General features: G+C 37.3%; 1 protein-coding gene across 1 annotated transcript in view; it reads left to right on the top strand.

The window, feature by feature from the left end:
* Positions 1-22082, top strand: part of iqgap1 (IQ motif containing GTPase activating protein 1) — a 51580-nt gene extending 29498 nt beyond the window's left edge. The window contains exons 7-37 of the mRNA XM_084108540.1: positions 44-157; positions 331-509; positions 2407-2494; positions 2586-2749; positions 4268-4352; positions 4537-4700; positions 5811-5971; positions 7288-7412; positions 7502-7665; positions 11514-11604; positions 11701-11868; positions 12053-12195; positions 12323-12493; positions 12624-12707; positions 12930-13001; positions 13115-13184; positions 15636-16000; positions 16086-16249; positions 16400-16624; positions 17015-17155; positions 17750-17834; positions 18442-18674; positions 18773-18905; positions 19103-19205; positions 19288-19423; positions 19674-19761; positions 19851-20060; positions 20182-20348; positions 20464-20586; positions 20713-20821; positions 21266-22082. Of these exons, the coding sequence (XP_083964666.1) occupies positions 44-157; positions 331-509; positions 2407-2494; positions 2586-2749; positions 4268-4352; positions 4537-4700; positions 5811-5971; positions 7288-7412; positions 7502-7665; positions 11514-11604; positions 11701-11868; positions 12053-12195; positions 12323-12493; positions 12624-12707; positions 12930-13001; positions 13115-13184; positions 15636-16000; positions 16086-16249; positions 16400-16624; positions 17015-17155; positions 17750-17834; positions 18442-18674; positions 18773-18905; positions 19103-19205; positions 19288-19423; positions 19674-19761; positions 19851-20060; positions 20182-20348; positions 20464-20586; positions 20713-20821; positions 21266-21379 (4439 nt within the window). The 3' untranslated portion in view covers positions 21380-22082. The remainder of the gene's footprint in view (positions 1-43; positions 158-330; positions 510-2406; positions 2495-2585; positions 2750-4267; positions 4353-4536; positions 4701-5810; positions 5972-7287; positions 7413-7501; positions 7666-11513; positions 11605-11700; positions 11869-12052; positions 12196-12322; positions 12494-12623; positions 12708-12929; positions 13002-13114; positions 13185-15635; positions 16001-16085; positions 16250-16399; positions 16625-17014; positions 17156-17749; positions 17835-18441; positions 18675-18772; positions 18906-19102; positions 19206-19287; positions 19424-19673; positions 19762-19850; positions 20061-20181; positions 20349-20463; positions 20587-20712; positions 20822-21265) is intronic.
* The last annotated feature ends 4934 nt before the right edge of the window (positions 22083-27016 follow it).

The raw sequence follows: 27016 nt of genomic DNA, 5'->3' as shown, positions 1-27016 counted from the left end.
TTTTTTGTGACTTGTGTGCTGAGTTTGTTTTTTGTCTTTTCAGAGGAGGAGATTAACAACATGAAGATTGAATTAGAGAAATACAACATTCAAATGCCATCATTCAGCAAAATTGGGGGGATTTTAGCTAACGAACTGTCAGTGGATGAAGCAGCCTGTGAGTATTGTTTCTGCTTTTAAAGTCGAATTCGTCTTTGCTCTTTGGCGCAACTCCTTCCCTTGTAAACATAAACAACTAGACTTAACTTGCACAGCCAAGAGTTTAACAGCACAGTAATTACGATCTGTTTTACATTGAGAACAGCATTATTTTCTGTTGCAATGATTCAGTGCACGCTGCTGTTATCGCCATCAATGACGCCATTGACCATGGAGTCCCTGAGGGTACTCTAGCTGCCATGAGAAACCCAAACGCCATGTTACTGCAGATGGATGAAAGCGCTGCCCAGCAGTACCAGGACACCTTGTTCCAGGCCAAGACTGAGAAAGTGGCCAACTCCCGAAAGAGAGTACGAACTGCACTGTACTGTTCTTATTAAAAGATTTGTAATAGTTGGGTAACTAAGGTTGTAAATCTCTGTCAGTAAACCTAGCGGCCTGGCTAGCTAGACAGCATTTTAAGGCATCAGAAGTAGGGATGTTCTTTTTTTTTTTCTTTTTTTTCTAACCGACAACCGAAACTCGTTAACTGATCATTTAATCGTTAACCAACAAGATTATGTTAAATTAGAATGGATAAGTGTCTATGACCCATTAAAAATAACAAAATTTGATTTTGAGAGGTTTTGTTTTATATCACGCACCTGCAGTTCTTCTGTGAACGGAGAAAAACAAAACAAGAATATATGTATAAAAGGACTAGATACACAAAATATAAATCACTGAAATAATTCACAGATTTACAAAACGAAAGAAAAAAGTAGTTGTCTCTATGCGGAGTTTCGGTTCATTTTTATGACGCGCTCCAAAAACTAGACTGAGACGGAAGAAAGAGCATCCTGTTGGTTTTCTTTATTTTACAAAAGCACAATGTTTTGTTTTTATTGTGAGTGAATAAAAGTAAACCCAGTTTCTAATTATGTCGTCTTACTCTTATCTGTATAACCATAAATGACGGAGTATTTTAAGTTGTTTCCGCTGTTATAAGAGAAAAAAAAACACAACATAGCCTATCAGCTCTTGTGAACATGACATCACAGCCTGTTCATTATCAAAATAAAATAGTCAAACCAAACATACGAAAAGTTACACGGCTTAATTTAAATAGTCCATAGTGCAATCTGTGCCGTTCAGTGTGAGCGCCGCCCGACTGGGATGTTATGCCAAGCACATTTCTGCGCATGTGAAGGATGATGTTTCACGTGGATATTGTAACGCGAGTGAAGTACAAAGCCTAGTTTACATAATAAATAATAGCTTAGCATCCAAATACATCGCGAATATGGAAACATCTGGATTTGTGCCGAATGATAGAGGTTATTTACGTGAGCCCAACGTCGGTTTCTGTTTCAGTTTCGCTTTAAATAAATTTTGGCTTGAAGTTTATATAGCTACTTTTATTTTCAAAATATCTAGAAAACTTACTTTCGAAATTCTGAATGTTTGTAAATGGTTAATTGGTTAATTCTGAGCATCCCTAATCAGAAGTGTGATGTGAAGGTTGCTCTAAATAGTAGGCTGCATAATTATTATACATTTATAATAAAATATTAATTCTCCTAAATTCTGTCCACTATCTTGGATAAATTTAACTGAAATAACAAATTCTGGCCAAGCATGCACCCCTCATGATTAAAAATATGAAGCTTTGCAACAAGATCACTGAAATATATTCAAGACAGCAGACTGCCATAAACATGCTTACATTTTACTCAATAAAATGTATCAATAAAAATAGCGCCATTAAATAAATAAATGTACTTTTTTTTTTTTTAGCTTAGCAAAAATATGTCAGATTATATTTTGGAATTAACTAAATGTAGAGCGCTATTTGTGTGATGCAATCAGCTAAAAAAATATTGACAATCAGTGTAATTTTATTATTATTTATATACCATTATAGTATAAATTAGCTTTTTATTTTTTCAGTTTTTATTTTAATTTAAGTTTTAGTAATTTTATGTGCTTATTTATTTTTATTTTTTAATATTTCTAATTAGCTTTAATTTATTTTTATGTCAGTTTTAATAGTACTTCAAACTCAGCTTATTTTATATCAGTTGCCAAGGCAACATTTCTAATATTTGTTAAAACGTACGTTTCTTTTCTAATTTTCAAATTTTATTTCATTTAATGAAAACTATACTTTTAGTTTTAGTTTACAATAACAACATTGTTGATAATCTATCCATTGTGTCATAGTATGAAGATAAAGATTTGAATGAAATGTGTATTTCTGTGGTATAGATTGGCGAGAATGCTGAGGCTGAAAGGGATGCTTACGATGAGCTGCTTACACAGGCTGAAATCCAGGGAAACATCAACAAAGTCAATCGTATGTTCCTCACCCATGTCTACATCCATCTCTCTGTGCTCTTCTGAAGTGAAGGATGTTATCTGAGTTCTGTGCTTGTGCTGATTCTCAGTGTCCAAAGCCTTGAATTCGGCAGAACAGGCCCTGCTGGGCGAGGATGAGGACAAGCTGTATGACGCTCTCCGCTCCCCTGCGTTAGGCCTGCAGTCAGTGCAGGCTCAGAACAAGGGATGGTACCTCAAACAGCTGCTGGCCGATCGAGAGCAGAAGGAACAGGTAACAGGTTCTGCTCCTCGCAATGGTTTGCCACTTATAGTTTGGTCAACTTTTGTCTTTTGTCAACGAGGTTCGATATTGTCTAATGATGCCTTTAGAATTCTGAATATTGAATGCACATGCATTATGTGCTGTCCCTTTTCAAGAGTTCAGGGACAGTTAGTCAGACTGCACATCTCTGACAAAGCCCAGAGCTCAACAGAAATATATGCTGGTCAAGATAACCATTAGCCTGACAAGCCAGACCCACATCAAGGTGTTGGGTCTGGGAACACACCATTGGCAGGGCTCAATCCGAGGGGCGGGATAAACGGTTGTCTTCCCTCTGCACTCAATAGGATAGTGCTACAACCAACCAGAGCGTTTTCCGTTTTGCTGTATCCGGTCAGCAAAACTCCGAACACATCTTCCTTTTTTAAGAATGACTTCAGTGCCGTTCTTTTCTCAAAGAAAAGCATAACTCCAAGTCCTCCAGAGTCGCGGCCAAAGCCGATTCGAAAGACCGCTGTTCGCCAGCAGCAGCAGCTCTTCTTTGTTTTCAAGTAGCAGGGAATTCACGCGGAACCGTCACAACTCTGTCGTCATTATGTAAAGCCCCGCCCACCGACTCTATACACGATGTGATTGGCCTGACCATAATAACAGCAATAAGAGTTCATTCCGCATAAAAATATCCTGTAATAACGGCACTGAGACGTCTTTTTTAAAAATGCTTAGTTATTAGTGATTTGTGCTACTTAATCCTAAACAAAACTCCAAAAAGGGTAAGCAAATTGTAGATATCACAAAATTAAAATTTTCGTCTGCAAGAGTTTTTTCTTTCTGCAATATACAGAACCGTTAAAAAAATTGGTCTCCGTAAGAAGTCTACAGAGAAGAACAATTATATTTTGAAATATTTTTACAGTTTAAAATAAATTAATATATTGTATTTATATTTTTACTTTAGTCTTCAGTATCCTTCAGAAATCAAGAAACATTTCTTATTATAATTATTAATGTTGAAAACCGTTGTGCTGGTTAATATTTTTGTGGAAACTGTGAAACATTTTCTCAGGATTCTTTTATGAATAGAAAGTTCAAAAGAACAGCATTTATTTGAAACGGAAATCTTTTGTAACATTGTAAAAGTCTTTAGCGTCACTTTTAATCATTTAATGCATCCTTGATGAATAAAAGTTATAATTTCTTTTTCTTAAAAATCTTACTGACTGAAGCTTAGAACTGCAGCGTATGGCTTAATGTTTTTAAAAGTGAGTAAAAAAACAAACAAAAAACCAGCAGTAAATATTAATATCACAATCAGATTTACATTGGCCTCTGTTTACGATGTCAAAATTTTGGTTATCTGTATTGGTCTCAGATTTCCTAATCATTGCACACCCCTATTAATGAAGTAACAATTCTTTACTGTACCACAACTGATTCGTGATACAAACCAAACTGTGAAAAATATGAACGGTCTCTTTCTAAAAGTATCTCATCATTTTGGCTTGTGTCATTCTTCCTCATGCCTAGAATGCCCCGGGAGAGCCGCTGGTGAAGGAGGAGATGCAGAGTGGAGTAGAGGCAGCCAATTCGCATGCAGCGGACTATCAAAGATGTGTGTACTCTTTTATGTATCACTACATTATTTTTAAACTCATGAAATATTTTGTGTGTTCAGAGAACCGTACATCAGAGACGCCAGTGTTTTCTTTGTCTCTCTTTTATGTGTTCATTTATGCTGTCCTACAGCTGTCACTCTGTGAAAAGAACAATGAGATGTGTGTGTGTGTGTATCTCAGTGCTGCGGGCAGTGGAGAGGATTAATGGTGCCATCAGAAAAGGTGTAGCAGAGGAAACAGTGAATGAACTGATGAACCCAGATGCCCAGCTGCCGCAGGTTTATCCTAGTGCTGCAGATCTGTACCAGAGAGAACTCGCCAGCCTGCAACAGCAGAGCGCAGAGGTTAAAACACACAATCTCTGCTCACACTTGCACATTATTTTCTAATGAGACAATAACTGTCTCCAGTTATTATTATTATTATTATTATTATTATTATTATTATTATTATCATGTTAATACTACACATCCAATAATATCGTAAACAATCCAGCACCACTCTGGTTGATCCAGGTGGCGATATTGTGACCCTTCTCAAATGAAAAAAAAAAAGACACTGACACAGTGTGTGACTACTTCGGTCAGACAAAATCATGTTTGTGTAGATGACGGATGAAAGTGAGACACTCTACCTGCACCTGAAAAAATGAGCTTGCCAGTTTTTTAAATTCTGTAAAAAAAACCCCCAAAAAACAAGGAGCTAGACACTAGGGTGCAGGAAGTGCCGATCATCAGTTTTTGGTGTGCGCTTGCCAAGCTAATGCCACAATACTGTAATAAGACTCTCTCTCCGCAACTCTGCACAGCTGTATTTTGAGTGTGATTCATTGGCCAAAGATTAAAGATGAATTTGATAGCACTGACCTGATAAAATTTGATTGACTGAAAAAAATACCATGATAATACCTTTATTGTGAATAACTTGGTTGTGAAAATCTGATACTGGGACAGCCCTGCTCTTGACATATCTCTCACGATTTCCGGCATCTTTTTTCACTTGTCAAAATGAATTCTGGGATTGCCTTCTCTGAGAAGGATACATGTAATTCTGACTTAGAATATAGTCAAAATTTGGCATCTTAAGAGACAGCATATTTAAAGGCCAATTCACACAGCACAGACAAACGGCAATAAACAGATATGTTGGGTTTTGTCGGATCATTGTGTTACCCCTGTCAGCGTTGGTCAGGGTTTGTATTCACCCGACTGAATATGTTCAATCAGAGTTTGTCGTGTCTTTTGGGGCAGTGTGAACATGACAGTTATATTTCATAAAATTCTAAATCCAACGGCCAACTTGTTTGTTTGTCTGTGCGGTGTGAATTGGCCTCAAGTTGTGCAACTATGATGCCTTTGTAAGCAGCAAATTTTTACATGCAGTTTACATAAGTTGATGAACTGTAACCTTTTAGTTTAGTGTGAGTGATTTTGGTGCTTTGCTGGAATGCACAGGGCTCATTGTCTCACCCCGAGCTGTTGGTTGCTGTGGAGATGCTGTCCTCGGTAGTGCTGATAAACGAGGCGCTGGATGTCGGGGACCGGGCAGCGGTGTGGAAACAGCTCAGCAGTAACGTCACCGGCCTCAGCAATGTAGAGGACGAGTACGCCCAGAGGTGAGAATAAGGCTTGTGGTTGTCAAATGTCTTAATCTTGGCCTTTCATCAAAATACAGCAACTTATGTCACGGTTTCCACCCATACACTTCATGGCTTTCAAAGGCCATATTTACACTTGTAACTTAATAAAGTGCTCACCACTTTTAATGCAAAAGACTCTGTTGAGCTTTCAGTCTGTGATGCCAAATGTTGAATTTCATTCGTGGCAGTGTTGCACATCTGCTTGCTGAAGAAATATGCTCAACTGTTCATCTCTGGTCGGCCATAATGTAGCGATGCGTATTGCAGTAGTGCTGTCATATATGGCCACCAGGAGCCGGTAGCCGATAACACGCTCTCACATATATATATATTTTTAACCATTTTTGGAGGAGTTAAGGTTACATATGTGCCTTCTACAACCAGATGCATTTACATTTGTCCAGTTTCATCTGGAACATGTCTCAAACCACCTCTTGAAGTGGTTTGAGCGATCTGATTTAAATCCGTCTCAAAAGCATTTCGGAAGGCATTTGCACCTTGTTTTTTCTGATCGGATGGCTTTGTGGGGCAGGCATTGTCCAGAAGTGTGGCAACGTTGGCATTAAAGTCCTCGTCCTGAACAAAATGCAAGTTTTGAGCACTTGTGATCCATAAACAGCACCTGTGCAGTATTTTAATGACTAAAAACCCCTATCTTGATTGTGAAAAGACCAGAAGTAGTCAGGTGTAAATGGGGCCCAGAGTCGTCAGATTACTGTTATTTTTACACCACATCGCCGATGACAGTTCAAGTCAAAACAAATTTCACACAACAGTACTCGCAGACCAGTCTAAATATATGTAACTTGATAAATATCTCTTGGTCATCAGTGGTTCATTGGATTTCTCAGCGTCTTTGATCATTCAAACAGCGATTGTCATTCGCTTGAACGAGCACCGAATTTTTGTCTCCATTACCTGTCGGTGAGCTGAAAACCAGGGCTAAAATCATTAAGTAAGTGTGTGATATTATTACTTGGCCTCTGGAATGTCTTTCCTTTCAGCTGAAAGTCACAGGCTGCATGGGCCATTACATTGTCAACCATTAGCCAAATAGCTATTTAGGCATTATTTTAGCTAACTTGCAGGCTCTATACTTGTATGGAACAAATTAGTGTACTGAACGATCAAATTAGTTTCCGATTGATAAAATTAGGTCCCAGCCTACTTTGTTTTGCTCAGAAATATGCCAAACCACGAAAGTAAAATGTGTTGTGAATGAGTTTCATGTTGACTACAGAAGATGCCAAATTGTTTCCTGGTTTTAGCCACTGCTTGTTGATTCCCTGCAGGTATATAGATGAGCTGATACGTCTGAAGGCAGTTGCCCGTGAGGAGGGCAGTGACTATCTCACCTGGAATGACATCCAGGCCTGTGTGGACCAGGTCAACGGTACTGTTCAAGAAGAGCATGAAAGTAAGCATGGCATTCATCCTCATTATGAGCGGAGCAAATTCAGATTGTTCTCCATTATGAACAGTGTACGTGTCCTCTTGCATTTTCAGGGATTGCTGCTATTGGTCTGATCAACGAGGCTCTGGATGAGGGTGACCTACAGAAGACAATGGATGCTTTACAGAACCCAGCCGCCAAGCTAACAGATATAGATCCATCTTTGGCCCAGCATTACTATGATATACTGCAGGAGGCAAGGAGAGAGAAGGCCCACGTACGTACTCTTATACAAACCCATAACAATAACAATAATAGTTTTTAATATCTATTTTGAACCACTCAGCATGTTGGTTCACTCCCGCTGCTTTCATCCTCTCATATCCGGTTCCATTTTTTAGTTTTTGTTTCCTCCTCTGTCCAAACCCTAATGGAAGTTTGTCACACTTTCTGAACACACAATAGCATTTTCTCCCATTCTTTATAACCTGTGTTAGGTTTACAGCTCTAACTTTACTGATTGCCATGAAGTGCGCGTTATGTCATACAGATGTCAGTGACGTCAAAGGCAGCTAGTTGTGGTTGTATTCAGTGAACACATATAAACATAATTCATTTTCAAAATTCAGTTTAAAAAAAATATTATTTAGCTCTTCAGACGTATTCTGCTGATGTGTGAAGATAGCCGTAGTTAAAGTGATCTGGTGAGGAGGGTCTGCATTCTTAGTCGTTTAATGAGTTTGGCTTATTTGGAGAACAGCTGATCGAATCCCTTCATCAAGAGAAGTCTAAGGTCTGAAAATAGGGCTGCATGTTTTGGGTAACAAAAAATTGAATTGCTATTCGTTGTTTGTTTATTTATTTATTAAGCTCTAGGTTTGCTGTGCAATTTGACCAAACATTTTTATGATATTACTATATGTAAAAAAAGGTTTCGAAAAATATAATAATAACTTTATTTTACAGTAAAACTGTAAAATGACAATACTAATATGTTTGACTTTTATTTTGGCTGAAACCCACAGAAAGCCCTTAAAGCTCTTTTGTTGTTAACAGCTGTTTATAAGTGCTTCTCATTACAAGGTTTGGAAGATTCCCAAATGTATGTTATAAGCGACTCACAATGCTTACAGAGATAGAGTTCATGTGGAGCAGAAGTTTCGGCACATATTTATTTGATTAAATCACACGATTCTATTCTATTTCGATTAACCGTGTAACCCTGTCTGAAAGTGTGTGTCTCTCTCTCTCTCTAAACTTGCATCATGTGGGTTTTCAGTCTGAGCTTCTCATGACTCAAGTCTAATGACATCACTTGCGCTCATACAGTCTCATTCCTCACCCTCGTATTTTGTCTGGCTATTATTGGCCAGCTCTCCTCTTTTTTTTTTTCTTCTTTTTTTCAGTAGAAACCCCCTTACATTTTCAAATGACTGTAATATGTAAAAATGACTTTATTCAGATTCATCTCACCTTATCTTTTGAGGAAAGTCATCTGTCCTTCGGATGAGCTGGTAAACCGAGGTCCTGACTCTGTGGTCATTAAGAAAAACCATGGCACTTCTCATAAAGAGTTGGGGATGTAACCCCAGTGTCCTGGCCAAATTCCCTCCATTGGCCTTTATCAATCTTGGCCTCATAATAATCCCCTCCACCTATTGCTGGTGTGTGTTGAGCGCACTGCCGCTGTTGTTCTGTGGATGCTGCACACACTGGTGGTGGTTGAGGGGAGACCCCCTGATAGGATTGTAAAGCGCTTCGGGTGTAGTATTACAAGTATTACATAGTAAAGTGCTATACAAGTCCCTCTTTCAAAAGGTTTCTGTCTGTAGGATAATAGAACATTTTGGTTCTAATCTGAGGTTCACGTCTAGGGTATTTCAGTTGTGTTTTAAGCCACGCCCCATGTTTCCCGTGGACGTGAACGGAAACCTCAGAGATATAGGTGAATGGGCACAGAGAAGGCCATGGTTTACCACAGCAGTGTACCACTGTGGTTCAGAGCTGAACTGAAGATTCTGAGGCAAAGAGCAATCTTTTAGCTCTAGAGAAAGTATCCAGAATACCCGTTCACAGGCATTATGGACACCAAATCCCAAATTTTGGGGATTTTCTTACTAGTTTAAGTAATGATATTTACCCTTTAACTACTCTTTTAGTAGAGGGTCGCATGATAAAACATTTCTTGGGACTCGTAATTGCTGCCAAAGTCAGTTCTGAACCCATGTGCCCCCCCCCAAAAAAAGAAAAACATGGCTGGAAAAACAAAGTGTTTCCTATCAAAAAGACTTGCACAAGCATCGGAAATAACAAGGCTGATGACTTTTTTCTCTGCCTTAAAAGGGCAAAATTCTGGTCCTGTTAGCTGGTGTAGCTCAGTAAAGGGTTTTTAGCGCTGACATCACTCCTCCAGGCTTACGCTAGCTTGAGGTCACTATGAAGTGTGAAGCACAGATAATACCAGATCTGCTCAACTGACAGGAAGTGGTTTGGAAGGAAGTTTGTTCATTTGTTTTTTTAACTTCTGCAATTTTAAATGATCTCCAATAAGCAAGGATCTCAAAAGATGGAGAGATATGTGACCTGACAGAGAATAACAATTCAAGGCATTTCTGTTTGACTTCAGTAATCACAGCAACTATTAATATGGATTTTAGTAGTATATTTGTTAGTAGTAACATCCTGTGTTAAAAAAGTAGTTCCTCTTCTGTCATTCAGGGTTGTAAACAAGCCCAGAAAAGATGGTAATGTAATCTTGGACATTACACTCCACACCCTTTTTCACTTCCTTAGTTACAGTTGGCAGACTTTATTCAGATATTCAGATCCTGATAATTTCTACTCCACCCCACTGGGACACATTAAGTCTTATTTGCACTCTAATTCAGCAGGCTTTCAGGTTTTATACAGCCGACGAACTGTAACACAGTGAAGCGGAGCCTTATCAACCCTGAAGGAACAACGTTTTCCTCTGTTGCACAATTTGCCACACCCTCAGGTTTGGTGTGCTGCGCTGCTGTACGTTTGCAAGAAAGGCGGGCGGACTGCATAGAGGGACCTTTGCATTCGGCAAATCAGAGAGCCGCAAATCGTGCTCCGGAAACTGAGCTCAGCATGCGGTTAGGAGGACTACTATGATAGGGCAACTGCGCCACCTGGTGGTAGTAGTAATGAACCCCTCCATTAGTATGTGTTTATCCTACAACTGTCTGCAAATGATAATAATGCAGATGTGATTCATCTAGTGGTGAAAATGATACAGGTACCCCTACATATTTAGATTATAAGTCAGTCATCTCAGTCTTGTTTATAGTTCTCCTCAGCACTTTCGGATGGACAGTGTGCTATTTTCCTGAAAGGCAGTGTAATCGTTTATATAATTTTGGAAGTTGTATTGTTGAATAATTAAATACTATTTCTCTCTAACAGTTCTTACAGCATTTGTTGTGACTTAAATGACCTTGATGTGTTTTACATTCATTATACTGTTCCTGTTGACAGTCAAAACATTTTTGTTAATTGAATTAAAGTGACAGTTCACCCCAAAATGAAAATACTGTCATCATTGACTCCAAACCAAACCTGATTCCAAAACCTGGATTTTGACAAATGTATGTAATGACATTATTTTCATTTTTTTTGGTCGACTATTTGTTTAATGTCTAATCATCTCATTACAAAAGGTTTAACTGACACTTAGTGCCCATATGAGTGTTATTCCTAACCAACTACAAAAATCGAAATCTAGTTGGAATTGCTTAATCCTTATTGAAAACACGAATATTTTTTTGCAATTCTGTTTGGTTGCACAGAACTTGCTTCGCCTTGGAACAGAATTCCCATAATCCTGAAAAACCTGCAATTTCAAAAGTGTAATTTCCAGTCCTAGATAATCCATGGAAAAATCTATAGCCAATATAAATGTTTATAGTTATGCTTAGTTCTCAATCATTTTTTAGCTAGAAATTACTTATAAATTATAAATCCTTTTTCAGTCATCAAAATTACAGCACAAATCAAATAATAGAAATGAAATTTCATTAGAGTGACCAGAACACATCTTAATTCTTTGAAATGGTCATTCATTGGTAATTGATTCCTTGTTTTGTTTTCTTGTCTTTCCAGGAATGCGGAGATCCTTCTGCAGTGCTTTGGCTGGATGAGATCCAGGATGCTATCATGAGAGCCAACAAGGACTCAGAAGAAGCTCTGCAGTGTAATAATCCTCATTTCAATCTTAGCTTTAATATGAACGAGGATTCATTGAATAATCTCAGTTTTTCTAAAGAATGATCTTCTTGTCCACCTTCAGTCTCTCAGGCGATCCAGGCCATTAATGAGGCTGTGGATAACAAGGACGCTTCTCAAACACTGGCAGCCCTGCGTTCACCTTCTTCTGGTCTGTATGGAATCACATCTGAGTGTGCGCAAACCTACCAGGATGACCTGTTTCGAATTAAAGAGGAGAAGAATAAGGAAGGTGAGATGGGTTCTTGTGCTGATTCTGTGGTATTTGGTACAAAAAATCTATGGTAATCTCTAAAATCTACTTATGTTCTCAGTTAAAATAATTTATTTGAAACTATTTGGTGATAAATATTCTATCACAACATGTCATAAATGTACACATTGTGACTGAGAGAGTAATAGCGTTTTTTTGGTAGGGGATAATGGCAGTGAATGGATGAAACATTGGGTGAAGGGAGGACACAACTACTACTATAACCTCAAGACTGGACAGGGCACCTGGGATACGCCTGCAGAGTTCATTCCGAACAACACTCAGCTCAACAAGGAGGAAATACAGGTAAATCTTATACTGAGACTTATATTTAATTATATATCATTTAAAAAAAATCATAATATTTTTGTTGTTATAATTATATAATAATTTTTTTCTTTACCTGATTAACGTACTGTCTGTGTCTTTGTAGTCTGTTGTGTCAGGAGTAACCAATGCATATAACCGAGAGCAACTGTGGTTGGCCAACGAGAGTCTGATCGCCAAACTGCAGGCCCGGTGCCGTGGTTTTCTGGTGCGACGTGGAATGAAAGACCGTCTTGGGTTCTTGACGACTCAGGAGCCGTCTGTTACATGCATACAGGTCATTCTCCTCTTTCTTCCTTCAGTTAGTCCTAAACAAGACTTCAGGACATTAATGCAAAAAATATTTCATAACATCTATGGGTCTGTACCAAGTCAATCATGACCATCTGGTTCTGTTTGCTTTATAGGCCCACTGGAGAGGCTTTAAGGAAAGAAAGAAGTTCAATAACAGGAAGCAGTACCTGAAGGATCACTCTGAAGATGCTGTCAAGGTAAGATGATGAGAATCATAATGAGAAATTCTGATGGAATATAAGAGCCATGCTTCTTGCATCATAAAATGTCAGGATTATACTCGCTAGGCTATACACTACACAGCTGAAAATATGTGGTCATCCCCTAATTATTGGGTTTGGCTCTTTTATTTGAGTTAAGATCAATCTTAATATGGTGAAATTTGAGTGTGGGTAAATATATGATTTTTGTCCCTGTAGATTCAATCAATGGTCAGGATGCACCAAGCTCGCAAAAAATACAAAGATCGTCTTCAGTACTTCAAAGACCATGTGAGTTTTAAGTCAAACCAAAGGACTTGTGTATTTTTATATTTAATATAATCTGATCTTTGACCACACAGTGGACGGTCTTTAATGTTCTCCCTCCAATTTTCTCATTTCAGATAAATGATGTGGTGAAAATTCAGGCTTTCATTCGAGCCAACAAAGCAAGGGATGACTACAAAACTCTCAGTAAGCATTTCATGTACTTCCTTTAAATTTTGTTTCACATCCTCTCACTTAGAACATACTTCAAAAATCTATGGAGATTTATGGCATGCATTTGTTGTTTCAGTATACTGTTGCAATTTTGAAGAGACCACGAAATGGCTTATTGACCGGAGTTCTTTTCCCGTGTTGGCGTTTTGTTTTAAGGCTTTTTTTTATGTCACAGCTAAAGGACATTAATTTTCTACTTGCTGGTCAGTTGCAGATGCCAAAAATGAAAATTGTTTTATTTACCCACCCTCATGTCATTCCAAACCTGTATGACATTATTTATCCTACAGAACATAAAAGAAGGTATTTTTGATGAAGGTATCATACAATGAAAGTCAAATATTTAAATGACAGAAATTTTCTTTTTTGAGTGAACTATCCCTTTAAGGGGAGGGACATTCAAGAGAACATTTGATTGGACAAAAATTAGAGTGCAGGATGAGTCATCAATATTTTTGTTCTGTTGTCCCAGAAGAAAAAGACTGTACATTTTAAGTGTGTATACATGCAAATTGTTTCCACCAGCTTGTATAGAAGTCCATAGGCCTATTTCACAAAAATGGCCGCCGAGACCGGAAGTAGGGTAAACTCTTTTCCGGTGAAAGCACTAGCAGTAGCAGTCGGAGGACAAATGCGGAGACTAAAAGCGGCCAGTCCTGTTGCGTACCTTTTTATGTTTGCACTCATAGAAGAAACAACCGTATTTATTATTGCACAGCTTTTCTTGTGACGAAATGTTGAAAAAGCGCTGGATTTGGGCTATACCGAGAGAAGAGGGGCACTTTTTTGTGTGTTAAGCACTTCACGGAGGATGAAGTCCGTGTAACTTACGAATCTACGAGAGTCCGGTCGTAGATATCTTACACCGCAGGCCGTGCTTTGCAGGTTTTCATGGAACAACTGGGGGAGAAGTTAAATCAGGCCAGACACAGACGACAAAAAGACGTGTCTGTGGTGTGAAGGAGGAAGCAGATGTTGAAAATGGAGTGTTGATGCCGGTTCGGGAGTGATGCCCTGACAAAACATGTTTATATTGCACTTGATTGTTATCTGATTTCCACGTCATCTGATTTCCACGTCATGCACTTTTATTTATTATTATTAACTGTTGGCAAATTAAAATTGTTTGTAGAAGTTGTTTTCTGTAACTTTCTTAAAAATGAGTGAACACGGAGCAGTTTTTCCGTGAGCGGGACTGGAAAACCCGGAGTGGATCAGGAGCGGAGTGATAACAGAACGCTTAGAGTGGAGAGAGGAACATGCTTTTGCTCCACTCCAGGCTTTGATCACAACCCCCTAAGCAGGGTGAATCACCTCGTCTTTCCCATTCAAACTAAAATTAAGACATTTATTACACTATTTGAGAAATGTAAGCATATTTACAGCATTAAAATTATGAACAGTGAATTTAAGATATAAGGACGGGGGGAACGCTGATATTGACGGAAATCCGTCGTATACTCTCGTAGCGACTGAGAACTTTAATCCCTGTATATTATGAAGCGTATTACTGAATATAAAATTACATACATTATGATATATTAGTAAATATATGTCTCACATTTTTAAATATATAAAAATTCTTTATGTATTATTCACTATTGTAATATTAACACAATATATTATTCTGTATATTTTCAAATATACTGTTAAACCATTCAATATATTGATCATTCATATATAGGGAAATATATTTTCTTTTCATAAGGGGACCCGACAGTAAAATGTGATTTTGTAACATCATGATTTTTTAAAACATGTAATATCACTCACTTCATTCATGTTTTTAGTCTAACCATTTTTTTAATTATTTGCCTTAATTTCATTATTAGACCCACTAGCAACGTTAGGTCAAATTCACTGTAAAGATGTACAATTCTTAGTTTCATTCATGGTGGTAACATGAAAAATGAGCCATAATCTAGTCACTAGTGGAAGATTGCTGCAATCTCCGGGACAAACTAACACTAATAACATGAAATTTTAACAAAAGCCACTAGATTCCAAACATAGCCTACAATCAGACATCATTTCTATTTATTTATTTATTTTGTTTAGCTATAGTAAGTGTGAGCTTAGTCATCAAGTGCCATGCCATTTAAATGAATGGAACTTTTTTTTTTTATGTAAGCAAACGTCAAGAATAATTTGTAACCTTTGTCCAATTTCGATCTTGTCACAGCTCCATGAAAACTATCAACAAAACGGACAACATCTGCTATTCTTACTTTTGTCAGATATATTAATGACCAGAGAAAACAAGCTGTTCACAGTCCATTTTGAGAATGAATGGCGATCGTAGCGGGCGGCGGCGCGACCGGAAGTATCGTTACCCTACTTCCGGTCTCGGTCGCCATTTTGTGAAATAGGCCTATTAGCATAGACACAAAAAAAACCACAAACTCCAAATTCTGTTTTTAACAGTCAACGCAGATGATCCTCCAATGGCAGTTGTTCGTAAGTTTGTCCACCTGCTGGACCACAGCGACCAGGACTTCCAGGAAGAGCTGGAACTGATGCGGCTAAGAGAGGAGGTGATCACCAACATCCGCTCCAACCAGCAGCTGGAGAACGACCTTAATCTGATGGACATTAAGATTGGCCTGCTGGTAAAAAACAAGATCACCCTTCAGGAGGTGGTCTCTCACAGCAAGAAGCTCACCAAGAAGAACAAGGGTGAGCTGTCCAACCTCATGATGATGAACAAGCAGAAAGGAGGCCTGAAGGCTCTCAGTAAAGAGAAGAGAGACAAGCTGGAGGCATATCAGTTTCTCTTCTACCTGTTACAGGTAAACCTCATCAAATTTAGTCCAACAATTGTTTGAAAATCAGTGTCTCAGCAGGCCTGTTCATTTTCCTCTCTGTTTTCTTCAGACAAATCCAACCTATCTGGCCAAGCTGATCTTTCAGATGCCCCAGAACAAATCGACCAAGTTCATGGATTCTGTGATTTTCACATTGTACAACTACGCTTCCAATCAGCGTGAGGAGTACCTCTTGCTCAATCTCTTCAAAACAGCCCTGCAAGAGGAAATCAAGTAGGAACTGAGTGATGTTCCATAAATGATATACTCTTTCCATATTTATCAAGATGCATTTGCACTCTTTTACGATCTCTCAGCGATCTCCCTCTCTCTCTCTCTCTCGCTCTCTCTCTCTCTCTCTCTCTCTCTGTCTTGTAAATGCAGATCAAAAGTGGACCAAATCCAGGAGATCGTCACAGGAAACCCCACAGTCATTAAGATGGTGGTGAGCTTTAACAGAGGAGCCCGAGGTCAGAACGCCCTTCGTCAGATCCTGGCTCCGGTCGTGAAGGAAATCATGGATGACAAGACTCTCAACATTAAAACTGACCCAGTTGACATATACAAGAGCTGGGTGAACCAGATGGAGAGTCAAACAGGAGAGGCCAGGTGTGTTCCTCCTCAACCTTTTTGACTTGAAGGCTTCTCGTCATGGAACACAATATTTTAAGGCCCCACTAATATATTCCTGCTTTAAAAAAAAAAATTAAAAAAAAAGATAAATTAAATTAAAGTGGTTAATTTTTTTTATATATAAAATTATTTAACTATAGTTAATTTTGTGATTCTAGAGGTTATGTTTTCTCTTCCAGAACTGTGAGTTCTTCGATTAAAAACAGTAGTTATTGAGGGAAAATATAAAGAAATATGATTTGTTTACATCCTGATTGGGTGTTTTTTTTCTCGCATTTTAATTTAGAGTTAGATTATTTTTATATTCTAATAATAATAATTTATTAATTTAAATTATTTTAAGTATGCCCTTATTCTGTTTTGCAGTAAATTGCCATATGATGTGACTCCAGAGCAGGCAATGAGTCACGAGGAGGTTCGTACCCGCCTGGAAGCCTCCATCAAGAACATGAGGACGGTCACAGACAAATTTCTCTCTGCCATAATTGTTTCTGTGGATAAAATCCCGTGAGTTTACACACCTGCCACTGCTGGATAAAATTGTATGCGTGTACCTAATATCCACCACCTGAATTTCCCCCTGGGAACAACAAATTCCATGTCTTGCATCTATATTTAGAAGCACCTACCATAAATCATTCTTGAATATATGAAAATGACTTTTAGCAAGCCCAGATTTGAATATTCAAATACATATGTTACATGAGCTGTTTCTTTGTTCATGCTTTTGTACAAGTTAATATTACACCGCTGTTAATTTTTTTTGCTGTGCCGCAGCTGAATCATATTTTTCTGAGCTTGCAGTTTGAAATAAACCTAATGAGTTAAAAAGGCAGAGTACCACACACAAAAAAAAAGGTTTTATATGGCCTTTACTTCACCGATTGGTACAGCAAATGACTCTTTATGAATCGGTTCTTTTAATGACTCATTAAAAACTAAAAAAGTAATCCAGGTAGCGTTGAACCATGTTAAGTGTACTATTTTTAGAGTAAGTGGTATTTAAACTAAAGCAACATTCAAATATATATCAAAAGCAGAATTCTGTAGGAAACACTGGTGTAAGTCTCTGCACATTTGATTGATTTTGTTCCGCTGTAGATATGGCATGCGATTCATTGCCAAGACGCTGAAGGACACACTTAATGAAAGGTTCCCTGATGCCACAGAGGATGAGCTTTTGAAGGTTTGTTACATCACAGCTGCTAGAAATCACACCAACGTTTGGCTGATGTAATTGCACACTTTAGTCTCCAGACTAAGACAGGCTTTATTCAGATGTCTTAAACACTCTGATTACCTCTTTGCTAAACTGGCACCCGCTGCTGTCCCACTTTGGAACATTGTCCTTAATCCTGAGCATGTCTCTGCTCTCGTGCGTCTATTCTGTTGTGATGATACAGGCTCCTTGCTCTGAATACTAAATGTGGTTTCCATCTCTTTCCTTTTCTCCTGGAAAGAGATTCCTCCTCCTTTCTTTTCTTCTATCTATCTCTCCCACACTTGCTCTGTCTCTCTCTTTCTCTATGCCCTGGCTCAAGCTCTCCTCTTGGCCCTTGCTTATACCCTTTTAAAGAGGTTTTTGATGAGCACCCAGCCCAGGTGAGCCACATCTTTCTTATTCTTGCCTTGCTGCTTCTCTTTTTCTCAGTAATTTTGTTTACCCCCTTGTAGAAGCAGAAGATCTTTAATTGCACAAATATAGAAACATGTATAATAGGTTTTAAAAAAATTCCAAATATATTGTACTTGCTTGAGAAGAAGAAACATACTCATCCTTATTATCTTTTAAGATTGTGGGCAACCTGCTGTACTACCGCTACATGAACCCCGCCATTGTGGCTCCCGATGCCTTTGACATCATAGATTTATCTGCTGGAGGTCAGCTTACCACAGAACAAAGGCGAAACCTGGGATCAATTGCCAAAATGCTGCAGCATGCCGCCTCCAACAAGATGTTTCTTGGAGACAATGCTCATCTGAACCCCATCAATGAATACCTCTCCAACTCCTACCAGAAATTTAGGTACAAGTGACATCAAAATGCTTCTGTTTGTTTCTTCATTTTTAGCAGTTTAATTCATAATATACCCATGCTGATGCAAGAACGTTTCTGTCTCCCAGACGTTTCTTTTTGTCCGCTTGTGACGCCCCTTCTTTGGAAGACAAGTTCAATGTGGATCAGTACTCTGACCTGGTCACCCTGACCAAGCCTGTGATTTACATTTCCATTGGGGAGATCATCAACACTCACACGGTAAAATCTGAGACTAAAGGTCCAGTCACATCAAGAGGAATCCTTTGAGCACTGCTTTAAGCATTACCACACTATTGATAATAGACAATGGATCCTTTTTCCTTTGAATTTTGCTAAAGTGACCACACCTTTATGGAAGAGATCACATCCAGTATAGTTGGTTTTCAGGATTGAATATTTTGTGTGATTTTCTTTAGCTCTTGCTGGATCACCAAGATGCCATCGCACCAGACCACAATGATCCCATCCATGAGTTGCTAGATGACCTAGGAGAGGTGCCCACCATTGAGTCTTTAATAGGTGAGCCTCTGAGAAATGCTTTAATGTGTCAGGACGCTGAGGTCCTGCTGAGTCAGAGTAATGGATTTTTGCTCTCTCATAGGTGAGAGCCCACTTCCCGCTGATGATCCCAATAAGGAAATGATGGGTAAGACAGAAGTCTCTCTCACCCTCACCAACAAATTTGATGTTCCTGATGAGGCCAATGCTGAAATGGATGCCAAGACTCTCCTTCTCAAGTAAGGACAAAGCCTTACTCAATTGTTCTGTTCCAAAACCTAGTGAGATATCTTGATAGGCAGTTCCAAAAGGTATGATGCCTCCTAAGATACTTCATTTTACCAAATCCTTCCCAGAGAAGACAATTTGATAATGCAATGTGGCAGGCTCACTATGTTCTGCAACTAATGTTTTTACTTGTTAATGCGGTTTTGCTTCTTTTCTAAGTATTTACCATGAATCTTTGTCCATTCATCTTGTTCATTTTAGCACCAAGAGGCTCATAGTAGATGTGATCAGGTTTCAGCCAGGAGAAACGCTTACTGAGATCCTGGAGACTGTAGCTGCACCAGAGCAGGTAATATAATAGCAGGAATTTCAGAATGAAAAAGAAACTCCATCAAAGCAGTGTTGTTTTGTTCATGTTGGTGTTTTTATTTGAAACAGGAAGCAGAGTACCAGCGTGCCATGCAGCGACGAGCCATTCGTGATGCTAAGACCCCGGAGAAGATGAAGCAAGCCAAACCAGTTGTGGATGACAGCCTTACCTTGCAAGGCAAGAAGGATAAGATCAAGAGCAACTTGCAAAGACTAGGAGAGTTGGGTAAAGTTCACCCTGAGAAGAAATACCAGGATCTTATCAATGACATTGCCAAGGTACCGTTCCTATGTCCTCTGACCTCTGCGTTCTGGGATTTTCAGACTGTACTTGAATGCGAAATTTCTATTTCGCCATTTAATTTTATACTAAAACGTCTTGATTTATTTGTTGACGTAGGACATCCGGAACCAGAGGCGATATCGTCAGAGGCGAAAGGCAGAATTGGTCAAGCTTCAGCAGACCAATGCTGGTCTGAACTCCAAGACCACTTTCTACAATGTGCAGATTGACTACTACAATCAATACATCAAGACCTGCATGGACAATTTAGCCAGCAAGGGCAAGTGAGTGTTTGGAGTGTTTACTGTCCATTTTAGTTCATGTCATTATCTCTGATTGGATAATTGCTGTTGAGCTCTTGTCTTACGCTCATGGAAAATGCCTTTGCTTCACACACAGAGTTTCTAAGAAACCTGGAGACAGTAAGGCAAAGAAGAGCAAGCAGGTATCGCAGAAGTACACTGCAGCCCGTCTGCATGAAAAGGGAGTGCTCATTGACATTGAGGATCTGCAGACAAATCAGTGAGTTTCAACAACTTGTTGTGCATTTGGATTCATCTACTGTATTCATATCTTATCGTACTATGCGTTTATATATCTGCATTTCCTCTTGTTGTCCTTGATGATAATATGCTTTATCTTTTACAGGTATAAGAATGTCATTTTCGAGATCTCACCATCTGAGATTGTGGGAGTGTTTGAGGTGAAAGCTAAGCTTATGGGAGTCCATTTGGAGACATTAATGTTAGAATACCAGGTGAAAGTTCTTCCCTTGATATTTTTTTTTGTGTGTGTTTGTATCTAATATAGTCGGAAGGAATGTTTGATTTTTGTAAGGATTAATGGCCCATTCACACCAAAAGATAACTATCTATAAAGAAACCATTTCAAAAACTGTAAGAATAGGGAAGTCCACACCACAACTATAACGATACCAACACAGAAGAACGATATTGTTGAAATGACTTTCAGAGTGATTTTTTTTCAGCTGACATTGACAGCCAATCATAATCCAACAGACTGTAAAGAGCTGACATGACTGCAGTGCACGCTTATAATGAACAGAACGTTTTTGCTCATGTGTTTTTTATATATATATATATATATATATATATATATATATATGCCTTTTTAGACTTATCATTCTTGGAGTGAATGGGCCTTAACTGTATATGTCTTTTTCTGTCCTCTTTAATATCAGGACCTGCTCCAGTTGCAGTACGAGGGGGTGGCAGTGATGAAGCTGTTCGATCGAGCTACTGTAAATGTTAACCTCCTCATTTTCCTGCTCAACAAGAAGTTTTATGGCAAATAGAGACTCAGAGGGACTTGACAGACTGTTGCACACAAAGTGAAGCCCAGACCACATGCATCTTTACAGTTGAAATATTGAGTATGTCTGTGTACCTTTTGTGCCTTTCTCGAAGGATAGATTCCTTGAATGTACATTATTATACTTGTCGTAGACCACCAATTTGTATCTTCCAGATATGTAATGGTTGACTGTTTTCTGTTTTTATTATCAGTCCAAAAGAGTAACAATAGTAGTTTGCTTTGATCTTTTTGCAAACTGTCCTTGCATGAGCTTTGAATACTGTACATGTTATATGTAAAATGAAAATTGTTATTACCTAATCTATTCTTTAGGAGAAACTAAACTGTTTCTTCATATCCCTATCGTATAGGAAACGGATGAGTGTTATAGCCACATTCCTCGAAATGTTACCAAAATATATTTATCAGAGCAATTGTTTTTTTTTGTTTATTTGTAAAAAACCTAGCTATGAATAGGTTCATTGGCTGGTCAAAAATGAGGACTTAATGGAATACTTAATACAAAACTGAATACTAATGGAATACTTTTTTTTTTCTTTTTGAGCACTTGGAAACTGCATGCTGGATGAGTTTAAGTTTACGTCCCTCTAATTTTTGCAGCCTTGTGTCCATTTTTTTTTTTTTTTAAAAAAAAAGGTGCCTTAACTTGAATAAACTGCTGAGAAAATGTTATCCTATCAACACATTGTGCTTATAATGTCAGTCCATCTCATTGTCTGCTGTTGCAGTTAATGTCTCTTTTTATATATATATATATATATATATAAAGAGAAAGTTGAATGATGATTATATATTTTGACTGATTAGTAATGCTGGTTTATACACTTATTATGTTCAGAAAATGCAGTAATCATAATAAACACAGCAATTATTACATTTAAAAGATGTACAGACACATTTTCTTTGAATTTTATTCAAAAACCATTGCAAATATCAAGTTGGATTTAAATTCAGTCCATTAAACAAAATTATTCAGGTTTTAGAGCAGAACATCAAACTTATGTAACTGGTCTTATGTCTGACTGGGATGTTCTCAATTACTGTACTTTTGAAACAAAATGCCACACTTTTTTCTATACAAAGGTTTTATAAAGCAGGATGAAGGTGTGTATTTTTTTCTGATATGGAATGGTTAAAATGTTTTAATGTAACAGTAATGTAAAGTCATTTTGCTAATGTCACCAGTAACACTTTAAATGTAGTCGGGATGACACGGGATGATAAATTTCACTGTCCAGTGTTTCATACGGCAGAAAGTAATCAAACCTGATCTTCTTTGACCTCAGTGTATGGTTCAAAACACAAAGTGCTTGCTTGAATATCTACTCAATGTAATGTTGTTTTTTTCCTCTTCATGAATTGCAGATAGCTCAAGCAGTCAGTTGTTAAAGTAGCTGTTTCACTGAAAAACTATTAATAAACTGTATAAATGAAAACCACAGGGATGGAGAATGATGTATACAGAATTTGCCTTTGTTCAGAACCCCAAACACATTCAGATGATCATTCTATTTTTTTATATTTGAAAGGTGCAATTAATTAGGCTTCGATATTAATTTGTATTATGCTGTACACAATGTAGGGATGCTGTGATATGTAAAGATAAAAATCTGGTTTAATATTTGGGCATTTCAATTGTATATATATATATAGCTATAGCCTTTGCTGCAACAGTATATTATACTATAGGGATCTGGAAACTGAGCATAACATAATAAATGAGATTTTTGAAAAAGCATGTAATGTAAATGGTACATACTGCATTTCCAATACTGAAGCCCTATTAACAGAGATTTAATCACTAGGCATTTCTATTTATAAAAGTTGAAAAGTATAAAGGCCTCTGAATAGTTTTAACCATTTGAATTCATGAGAAAAGGTTGTAGGTGTGTAGGTTTTTTTTTTTTTACTGTACTTTCCAGTGTTATTATTGCTAACTGAAATTAAGTTATTTTGTTAACTGAAACCTGAAATAAAAGAAAATATAAATATTTGATAAAAAAATACAACAATTAGTAATATTACTTGTGCAACTAACTTATAAGTTGAAGAATTAAAATAAAAACAAATGAAAGCTAATTTTTAAAAAATGCACATAAAATTACTAAAACTTAAACTAAAATTGAAATGAAAACTGCAAATATAGAAAAAAAAGTTATTCAAATGAACAATAAATACAATAATATATAAATTATATAACAGAAAAACAGGTATGTTGAAATAGTTAATGATAAATAGATAATACAAGTGTACAGTTAGGTTCTAAATATTACGAAAATATTCCAATTCTGCTTTTCACAGAATCAACTGGAAGCAAGGACAGTATAGCCACAAGTTTTATGATCTCAAACTCGGGTCACCTGAAGCCTCGCAAATGTTTCGGGGCGCTGGCCGATGATACCGACTAGTTGACATTTTTACAATAAATGCAAAAAAGAAAAATTGCAAACTAGATGTCACTTAATTAAACGTCTTACATAAAGGGGACCTAATCAGGACATTGACTGCAAAGTTAATAATGGAGTTATATTTACAGCTCAGGGAGTAGAGAAGAGTGCTACAGTATATAAAGTCACTTTGATATTGAATGCCGAGTTATATTTTTAATAATATGATCATTCTCACATGCTTCTCTCATCTGAGCATGACAAGACACTATGGACTGCAGTGGCCATATTATCCTCCTTTTATCTCTTTTGCCCATAGTGATGGGTTTCTTAGAACGGGCACAATGGAGGTCTTCTTTAAGTATAAAGGAACTATAGACTAAATGAATGTCGCAGGGTTCATTTCTTTGTATATGAAAAGAAAAATGGCAGCTGATCTGCACATGCCTTCGCAACAAAACTGAGGATGAAGTATACAGCCAGGAGGCCCTGAGTAAATATGATCAATGGTGGAAGATTTCTGGGTAAGTGGCACGGACGGTCCTGAAAAAAGAACGAATAGTGTTAGGAAAAAAGGCAAACTGATATTGCAGTCATAGTCACTCTGTCTATTTTTTACTTTTATTTTACTGAGATCATGTGGATTTAAAGGGACATTGTGTAGGAATTTCTCCCATCTAGCGGTGAAATAGTATTTTGCATTCAAACAAATAGTGCTCTCCAGCGCCTCACATTTTCAAATGCGTGTTGCATCTACGGTAGCCGTTATGTACCAAAAAGCTATGACAGGATGTCTTATAATAGCACTTCATCGAGTTTTCCTTCGGGTGAACTGGTTTGTTATTTCAAACAAACTGCAACTTGACACAACGAACAAACGAATGTTACAGTTTTGAACAAACAAAACTTACAACCTTGTTTTTAGGGCCTTCTCTACTTTACTCAATAGCTGCTATTCATCAAAGAGTCTGTTTAACTTTTAACTATAAATGTTCTACTGTCTATATAATAAAGTTCACAACCAAGCAATGAAAAAAAGCTTGTAATTAACACTAGAAGTGCCATGGCGGTCATTTTGAATTTTATATCTGTAATAACTTTGTTGAAAAAATAAATAAAATCCTGCCAGTACCTGACTTTTCCTAAAAGTGTCCGTATTTTCATTTAAAATGTTTTTCATATAAATTACACATAAGGCAAAAAAACAAATGAACATATTTACCTATTTCGGCCATAGACGGTCAGATTGACCGCACTGAATTTCGCGGTATTATTATAGGCTATACCAATATACACAACAATAAAATGTGGTAAAAAAAATACACAAAACATATTCAACAACAAATCATTTAAATGTAATGATATTCAGAACAGAACAAGAATGAAAAAATAACTATACACAAGCCAAAATTAAATACTTTATAAGCTAAAGTGAAATAAGCTGCGTTAGGCTCACGTAACTCTCTAATTAGAATCAAAATGTTTCAACATTTGCAATGTATTTGGATGGTAAACTATTCTTTATTATAGGCTTTACTTCACTCACGTTCCAATATCGACGGAAAAATCATCCTCTTCACACGCGCAAAAATGGTAGCCTACGAATTGTACCAGGCTACTGACTATATAAACAGAGCAGTGGAATTTTTATATGTTAGGTTGACTATTTTATTATGGCTATAATGAACAGGCTGCAATGTCAAGATGTGTGTGTAGGCGGGTGCGGGCGCGGGCGCGATCGAACAGTGGAAGCATGAAAACAGGCTAGGCTACTCTGTCATTTTGTTCAGGACATCTACGGATATTATTTATTTATAAATGTATAATTAAACTTGTTTAAATGTACAGTTTGGTGTTGTTTTGTTTTTAAAAGATATCCTAATACAATAAATGCATTAATCTCTCAATTGGGTATTTATCATTAAAGATATATAGTTTGGAATCTATTTGACCGCTTGCGGCAGTTCTAGTAGTTATGGAATTCTGGTACTTCTAGTGTTAAGACCGTAACATTGACTTACCTGTCGAGAAGAAAGCAGGCAACTTCACCATCTCTTTTGAAAGCTTTCTCCTGCATTAGCTATCCCGACATTAACCCTTGTTTTTTGTAATCTCCGGTCACGATTCCTTTTACAGTCTATTTTGGACTTTTTGGACGACGAGGACTCCTTATCCTGTGACTCAGCATATGTATGAATGAACGGTGTATAAATAACCATACAGTGCAGCCTTTTAAACTTGCCGGGGCAGTGACAAGCGCCTCTCACTGCTCTGCTCCTCCGCTTCTGTTGACTTCAGTCACGTGACGCTGGCTCTGAACGAAAACGCGTTGGCTTAGTACTTTTTGTCCCTCTCTGCTATTATAGTTTTTCAAGATGGCGGAACTACATGGAAGCCTCCGTGGACCTACCCGTCCCATGTATATAAAGATAATAAATTCTTCATTTACGAGGATAAGTCAGATAATTAGCAGAGGTATTTGTATACCATTGAGGACATATTTATGAATAAAAATAGTAATTTTAGATAATAAAATACCTAAAAACCTACACATTCCCTTTAAATATCAATTCATGTGTTTGGGCAACCTAGAGTCTGTTTTACTATTTACCTGTTTTCTATTTTTATATATATTTCAAATGTAATATACATAACTGCAAAGCTGAATTTTCAGCATCATTACTCCAGTGTTCAGTGTCTGATTTGCTGCTCAAGAATCATTTCTTATTATTATCAATGATGAAAACAGTTGTGCTGCTCAGTGTTATTTTAGATTTTATTCCACTTGTATTAATATTTTGAATTAGCTTTAGTTTTCATGTTAATTTTAGTTTAATTTGTATTCATTTCATTATGTGCTTTTGTCAGTAGAAGTACACACAGATTTTGCTATTTAGGTTTAATTTATTTTTTATTTTAGTTTTCACATTAGATAGTTTTAGTTTTTATTTAGTTCCAGTTACTAATTTTAGTGCTTCATAAACTTAATTCAGTTTATTGCCAAGACAACAACAGTATTACATAATATAACAGTATTATAATGCACACACATTCATTTTTGCATCTATTTAGTAATTCATGACCACATTTTTGTAGGATTTGAAGAGTAGAAGTTTTCAATTTCTATTTTTGCACGTTCTATATGACACCTTTAACATGAATAATAGGGCTGTGTGTCCCTTTAAGAGAACTCCACTGCCTCCTTGTGGACACAACTTTAAAAAATTGGT

The sequence above is a fragment of the Abramis brama genome (assembly GCF_963993115.1).
Source record: "Abramis brama genome assembly, chromosome: 3".
In the NCBI taxonomy this organism is placed as follows: domain Eukaryota; kingdom Metazoa; phylum Chordata; class Actinopteri; order Cypriniformes; family Leuciscidae; genus Abramis; species Abramis brama.
This window is presented reverse-complemented; position numbering and strand designations above follow the sequence as displayed.